The sequence below is a fragment of the Strongylocentrotus purpuratus genome, unplaced genomic scaffold, assembly GCF_000002235.5.
Source record: "Strongylocentrotus purpuratus isolate Spur 01 unplaced genomic scaffold, Spur_5.0 spur5_scaffold_9, whole genome shotgun sequence".
Classification (NCBI taxonomy): Eukaryota; Metazoa; Echinodermata; class Echinoidea; order Camarodonta; family Strongylocentrotidae; genus Strongylocentrotus; species Strongylocentrotus purpuratus.
The window spans coordinates 17787543-17795147 of record NW_022145615.1 but is presented as its reverse complement, the minus strand read 5'-3'; the positions used below and the strand labels follow the sequence as shown (position 1 = coordinate 17795147).

The 7605-nt window shown below is 38.1% G+C and overlaps 1 protein-coding gene across 1 annotated transcript in view; it reads left to right on the top strand.

The window, feature by feature from the left end:
* Positions 1–1083: 1083 nt before the first annotated feature.
* Positions 1084–7605, top strand: part of LOC593709 (sushi, von Willebrand factor type A, EGF and pentraxin domain-containing protein 1) — a 33548-nt gene continuing 27026 nt past the window's right edge. The window contains exons 1-3 of the mRNA XM_011679287.2: positions 1084–1212; positions 3151–3355; positions 5023–5358. Coding sequence (XP_011677589.2) covers positions 1156–1212; positions 3151–3355; positions 5023–5358 — 598 coding nt within the window. The 5' untranslated portion in view covers positions 1084–1155. The remainder of the gene's footprint in view (positions 1213–3150; positions 3356–5022; positions 5359–7605) is intronic.

Sequence of the window (7605 nt, the reverse complement as noted above, 5' to 3'; positions counted from 1 at the left end):
CTTTAATAAGAAACAAAATCATATGAACATAAATTGCGAGCGAGCCTTAGGTGAAATTAAAGTAAAAGTTGCTGTTAGTTGCTCAAAATTTGGAGCACATTTTACGGTGAAAGGAAAAGGGGGCACATATCCAAAGTCAAAGAGACACTTATTAGAAAGGAAAAGGAGAACTTTTCAAAGTAAAAATCGGAATTGCTAGAGGTGAAAATGAGGTAAAACTCACACCTGATAAAGGGCACTCACCAGAGATTTAAAAAATGCACTTATGAGAACGGGAAAAGGGCACTTATTACAAAGGAAAATGGGCAATTATCAGAAAGAAAATGGCACTAGTTAGAAAGGATAAAGAACGTTTCAAAATAAAAGTGACACTTATTACAAAGTTAAAGAGGGCACCTCTCGAATTTTAATAAGGGCACTCACCGGAGATGAAAAGGGACACCTCTTAGATTTGAAAAAAGGCAATTATAAGAGATGAAGGGACACTTATCAAAGCTGGTCAGGTGCATTTCTTGTACCTGAAAAGGGGTACCTATGGGATTTTAGTAGATGCATTTATCTGACGTTTGATAAGGGCCATTTATGAGAAAGGTTACTGGCTCTTATAAAAAAAAGGGGGGCATTTATCAGAAGGAAAAGGGCACTTATTAGAAATACAAGGGGGCACGTGTAAAAATTAAATAATGCACTTGTGAGAGGTGAAAAGGGAAAGTCATCAAAGATGGAAAGGGGCACTTATCAGAAGGGGAAAGCGCACTTATTACAAAAGAAAAGGGCACTTGTTAGTGTAAAATGGGCACCTCTCAGGTTTGAATAGGGGCAACCAGCATCGGTGAAGGGGACACTTTTAATATTTAAAAATGGGTAGTGGGGGTGTGCCAAATGTTACATTTGGGTTTTTTATTGAATAAATTAAAATTCATTTAGATGTTATGTTTTATGGTATAGGCCGCTTTTTGAGAGAAGTTTGGAACAAAATACTTTCGTTATTTCCTCATTTCTGGATATTCACTCCAACTATTCAGGATACTGGTATTTCCTTTGACGACAGAGGTTAACGAACTGACCCAATATACACAGTGGAGCTGAATTAGGCCAGATCAATTATTGTGGTTTTACATTCGATATTACACGTGCGGTATAGTTGATTTGTACATGCAGTTTTTGGATGATTCCAGCAGCATTGGTCGTCGTTATAGCTGCTCATTAAGGGTGAGTGCAAGATAATATATTGTTTTTTTTTCTCACTACTTTCGTGTTTAAATACTGTTAAATGTTGAGTGATCGTTACCCCCATCAAAATGAAAGTAACTATGATTGTGTTTGATTAATTTGGGGAAGTTACATTTTGCTCAATTTTATCCTCCATGGACCGTGAATGAGTCCAATATATTTTCTTCATGGTGGGACATTTTATTTCAACTCGATACTTCACGGACATTGGACAATGCCAGCCACATGAGACAAGTCATTCTTTAATGTAATGTACATGTATTTGGGCTCACCCCTACCCCCCCCCCCCCACCACTCCGGGAACGGAGGGACCGCATTCATGTTCCCAAAATCTCCGGCTCGTAACAAAGAAAAAGATCTGCCTGTATTGACTTTACACACCAGACTTATAGGGGGGTGCTGAAAAGGGAGGGAACATGCATATGCGTACCCTAAATAACACTGAGCGGGGGGGGGGGGAGGCGGGGGCTCACCTCACGTCAAAGTTAGCCGTCCTACGGTGCAAAAAAGTGTTTTGATTAAAAAAAGAGCGGAATAGAAATTTCGCTTGAACTGATATTGGTTTAAATATTAATAATTTACAAAGAATGTTTCGTTGCAAGTTGAAACACAACATATGCCGAATTCTCTGATTATTTCCTTTACAACATTTTTATGACTTTCACATGCACAATTTATTGTTTCATCGTTGAAAACATGAAAAAATCGAGATATGTGCTGAGATTTTCAAATCATTTAGTTTAAAATTGAATGCTTTTAAATGGACACAAGAGTTAAAGATTAGTTGGTGGATATCAATAGGTGGGTGTGTTGGCGTGTGGGTGTGTGTGTGTGTGTGTGTGTGACAGCAAGAGATAGAGAGAGAGGAGGGAGAGAAAGAGAGGGGAGAGAGAGAGAGAGAGAGAGAAAGGGGGAATCGGAAAAAAATTGGGATGTACACATTCAGGTTTATACACAAATTGATATGATTTTAAGGACATCAGAAAGGAATTTTGAGATATTTGTTTTCAAATTTTCTGAGAATTCGTAGGCGACTTATATTTTTCTATGTAGACTGAGAGAAAGACAGTGATAACTTTACAAAATGGTTCGTAACAGTTATACTATATAAATCTTTCTTCTCACTTCCTCTTCCTCTCTTTCTATAACTCTCTCTCTGTCCATGCACTCTTCTTTCTATTTTACACTCCATTTCCGTGTCCGACCCTCTAATTATTCTATATCACCTGTATACCTTTACACATTTAATGAATTTGTTCTCTAAAGCGAAAAGTTAATGCTAGCTAGGTGCATTCGCCCAATAAACGCGAAAGAAGTTTATTCATTTATTTATGTCTGATATTCACAACGGTTCATTTTCAGGATGCATGTCGTTTCCTTGAAAATATGAAATGCTAGTAACCATAGTTTCACGAATTCATCAATTTTATCGTATTTCTCTTGATATCCCTTCTATTTTGTTATTTTGCTCAATTTTCGTTAGGCTTTGTTCCTGTAGATATAGTGCTTACATGAGAGCAGTCAGTCAGAGAGGTATATCTAAATACAATAGATACTGGTTTAACTCATATCCTGCCATGAGACTGCTAGCGCGCTATTGTTATAGTGCTCTGTGCACGCGAGCGTGCTATCGATTGATTGCTACGTTCATGCTAGCGAGCTACCGCTCGTCTGCTTTGTGCACGCTAGCAAGCATATATGTAATAACAGTGATTGCTCATGCCCATTGCACCGTGCTGAGTGCTTTTGCAGCGCTATTGAAAGTACCATCGCGTGCATCAGATTATCGGCTTTGGATTACACGTCTTTGTATACAACAGTCAGATTGGATTTTCTCGAGTAATTTAGCGATTTGTTTTTTGTAAAGATTTAAATAACACGCGCTTGAACCAACCCTAAAATTAACTTGGCACACAGGAAATTTGTGGCTGGCACAAGGGATTAGCACTGTGGCACTGGGTGCATTGTATGGGTGGCAGCTTGAGAGTTAACAAGGACACCAAGTCGGCAGAGGCCAGTATCCCCATAGCATCGGCCGGTGGGGGTCAACTTCATTGCAACATGACAATGCAGGGAGTTATAGGAACCTTGTTGATGTCTCTTCTTTTCGTTGGAACTTTAGGTAAGTCACCGACCATCGAGTTATCCCCGATTCTTTTGGTTACAATTATTCTCTCCTTCGGGAGGCATGTGCATATTTATTCTAAAAAGTTGTTTTATGTATGGAGAAATAGAAGAAAGTACAACACCTGTAACTAATGCTAAGATCGTACGAAGATTAGCGAGAAGGGAAAAGTATTGTATGGTAATGAAGCTATAGGCCAGAAGAAAGATTAAAGATATATGAAAATGACATCTCAATTCTGCAAAACGTTATCTTGTCGGCTATAACCTGTAAAGTGAAAGAGTTTTCTTGACCTCAATGTGTTATTAACCAGAACACTTTTATTGCCTGATGAGATCGTCCTTCATAGGTTGCTATTGTTTCAATTCGCTCATATCCTTTCCGGAACTTGCTGCTTATACACTTCGGAATTTCCCGATTCAATGATGTTGGTATAGTATATATATTATAAAGATAGCATCAACTAAAGTTTGGTTAAATCCCATTTCCTGACATGTAGAGAGTCATAATAATCATATAATAGAGTGTGATATGATCTATCATTTGCATATCCGGACAAATTGTCGACAAAAAAGAAAGACAAAGAACTGCACTTGAAATCGATATGGGCTAAGTGACATAATCATAATGAAATTTAGGTCCAATGATTGGAAAGTGATCAACTTACAATCACTTTGCGAGTACTACATTTATAAGGAAAAACACTATAAATCTACAAAGGTTTATAAAGTTGCATACTTTTTAAAGATTTTAAACAAAATAAAAATAAAACAGGAAGTACAGTGTATATATAAGGATCAGGGAAAGCTATAATGTAAAAGTACTAAAATGATTATGTATGCCTCAATAGTATAATTTTAGACAAGAAAAGGTTTTTCATCACCCCCTTTTACGGCCCTCCGGACGATCTGAAAGAGACATGGGGCGGCATCGGCCTGTTTTGAATGCTGTATTAATAGTAGTAGTAGTAGTATTAGCAGTAATAGTAGCAGCAGCTACAGCAGCAATAGTAGTGGTAGTAGTATCTGTAATAATAGTAGAAGTAGAAATATTAGCTGTAGTAATAGTAGTGGTGGTGGTATTAGTATTAGTAGTAGTAGTAGTAGTAGTAGTAGTAGTAGTAGTAGAAGTATAGCAGTAGTAGTAGTAGTAGTAGTAGTAGTAGTAGTAGTAGTAGTAGTATTAGTAGTATTAGTAGTAGCATCAGTAGAAGTAGTGGTATTAGTAGCAGCAGCAGCAGTAGTAGTAGTATCTGTAATAATAATAGAAATATAGTAGGAGTAGTAGTAGTTGTTGTAGTTGTAGTAGCAGTATAAATAGTAGTAGTACAAGTAGTAGTAGTCATGGGCGTAAATCTGCAATTGATACCTTGTTCAGGGGGATGATCTATTCATTCACCCCCCCCCTGAACAATAGGTATTACGTAATGATTTACGCCCATAGTAGTAGTAGTAGTAGTAATAGTAGTAGTAGTAGTAGTAGTAGTAGTAGTAGTAGTAGTAAAAGAAGTAGTAGAAGTTGCAGTAGTAGTGGCAGCAGCATTATTGTGGTAGTATTAGTCAAAGTGTACGTCTAATAGTACTTGCTTTATAGTTAAAAAGAAATATTTTCACAATTCTTAAATCGTTATTTTTATATTGCTTTTATCATCAAAATGTATGTAGTTAGGAGTGAACGGAGCGACATTCGTCTCGTCGGTGGGGTCAACAACCATGAAGGTCGTGTTGAAGTCCGAATCGATGGCGAGTGGGGGACGGTATGTGACGACGGCTGGGGTTTGACGGATGCTCACGTCGCCTGTCGTCAGCTCGGGTTTGGACCAGCCACCGATATAATAACAGACGCGGATGAATTCGGGGAAGGTACTGGCCCTATCCATCTGGATGATCTTGGTTGCTATGGTGACGAGGCGTCATTGGTTGCGTGCATCCATAGAGGATTGGGAAAGAATAACTGTAATCACGCCGAAGACGCAGGTGTCAGATGCTCCACGTCACCACGTAAGTCGCTTCCTTTGATAATCCTCATTGGAAAACGAGCTAAAAATGCTCGATATAATAGTCATATATTTATTATGTTTATGTACATCATCGGAATATGACTGAAAACAATGGTATGCCTAATACTAATCTTACCCAGGTACGTAGCCTAATAGTAAGTGGCGTAACGTGGGCTCAGTCATTAGATTACAAGATCAGCGTTTTCCAACCTTTTAGGAAAAAAGTTTCTCGTCATCCAAAACCAAATTCATCACAGATGATTTGTTTTCTATTCTTCGTATAAGGAGATCTTGCCGGAAAATATACACTGTCGCTCATAAAGGTGGAATCCTTTTTTTTCGTCCAAATTAATGGAATTATTTAAAAAATAATTTAAAAATAATAGATCTAGATAATAGTATACATTCTCAGATTTTATTGCATAATAATTTGCCAATGTGTGTTTTGCGTGACTGCTAAAGCATGTGTATGCTACTATGCTTATCAACTAGGGGACCTATGCCCTTAAGTCATAAATGACAATGATGAGGATTAATGCCCCACAAAAGGGCACTAATAGAGCACATCGACACGGTTTTGATCCTGGGGCCTCACAGTTACGAGGCCATTGCTTTGTCACTGAACCGTGACTGTACGCAGCGGGGGCTAGGGTAGGGGGCAGTTTCCATAAATAAAATAAAAAACAGAAAATGCAATAAATTTTCAATAATTTATTGCATGTTACCCCGGTCCCCAACATAAACAAATCTTATGTGTGCCCATGCCTTGAACCATAATGCATGGCCGTCCAGAGGATTTTTTTATTTAGTAAGTCCCCTAGTTAATAAGCATAGTAGCATATAAATGCTTTAGCAGTCCCGAAAAACACACATTGGCAAATTATTATTCAATAAAATCTGAGAATGTATACTATTATCTAGATCTATTATTTTTAAATTATTTTAAAAATAATTCCATAAATTGGGGTAAAACTAAAATATTCCACCTTTAAGAGCGACAGTGTACTTCCCAGATCTCAAGTATTGTGAGTGGGCGAAAAATAAAAGCACTTTTATTGTGGTAAAAGTGGTATTCGATCATCAATAAACACTATACAAAATATAACATTGAATAATTGGTCATCTCGTTGTTACGAATCATCTTGATTTATCAATCTTGCGAAAAAGTGGAGTGAACGAGGAAAGAAAAATACTTTTTTGTGGTAAAGCTTTCATTTCAAAATTATTTTGCTTTTATTCATGGCTCTGCTCCACAGTACAATATTACTTTGCACTAGCTTATACTGGTGGGGGTTTTGGGGCAGTTCCCCCCCAAATAGAATTCAAACGTGGTTTATTTCTAGTTCGATACCAGTGATTTACAAATGTTGCTGTCATTACATGATTTTCCGGGAGTTTTTCTCACTTTTTTTGTAAATTATACTTTTTTTTGCGTTGGTTGGAAAATGACAAATTCCCAAATTTACAGTCAGGCAAAAAATATGCTTATTTAGAAGCATACGTGTCAGCGAAGCGGCGGAGATCGAGCCCCACTCCCCCCCCCCCCCCCCTTCCGTCTCATTTTTTGTTGTTGAAAAAGTATGTCATAGAGAAAAAGGAAGAAAGAAAGAAGGAAAGAATAGTGGCCAGTGTCACAAATGAGGTATCAAAATATGCTTATCTTTCGGTAATTACATGCCTAAGACCTCTGAGCTTGCTGGGGGCTCTGCCCCTATCACCAAGAGCCCGAGATCGGGCCCCTGGATTCTCATCTAACCGTAATATAATGCCTTAAACCCCTCAGCTTCTCGTGCTCCGCCCCTCCCCCCCCCCCTGGAGCCCACGCCAATTAATGTCACAAATAAGGTATCACATACATGTATGTCTGTAATGTTATTTCCTCATCCAAATTCCCCAAGTTATATATCATTTACGCATCTTGCGGTTTCCGCTTCATTGTTTCCATAAAAATGACGTTATTCCAAAAAACAGTTTTAATGACTGAAGTACTCTAGATAGCTACACCCTTGTATGTAGATAGCCAACATTTGAGGAGGCATATTGACTAGGCCGGAAAGGGGATATACCCCCCTTGCCTCTTCAGAGTGGGACAATTTTGCATTTTTATTTAAACGGACACACATACATACTCTCTCTCTCTTTCTCTCTATCCCCTTCTCTTTCTCTCTCTCTCTCTCTCTCTCTCTCCCTCTCTCACTCTCTCTTTACCTATATGTCTTCTTTCATTCTTACCTCCATTTCTTCTCTT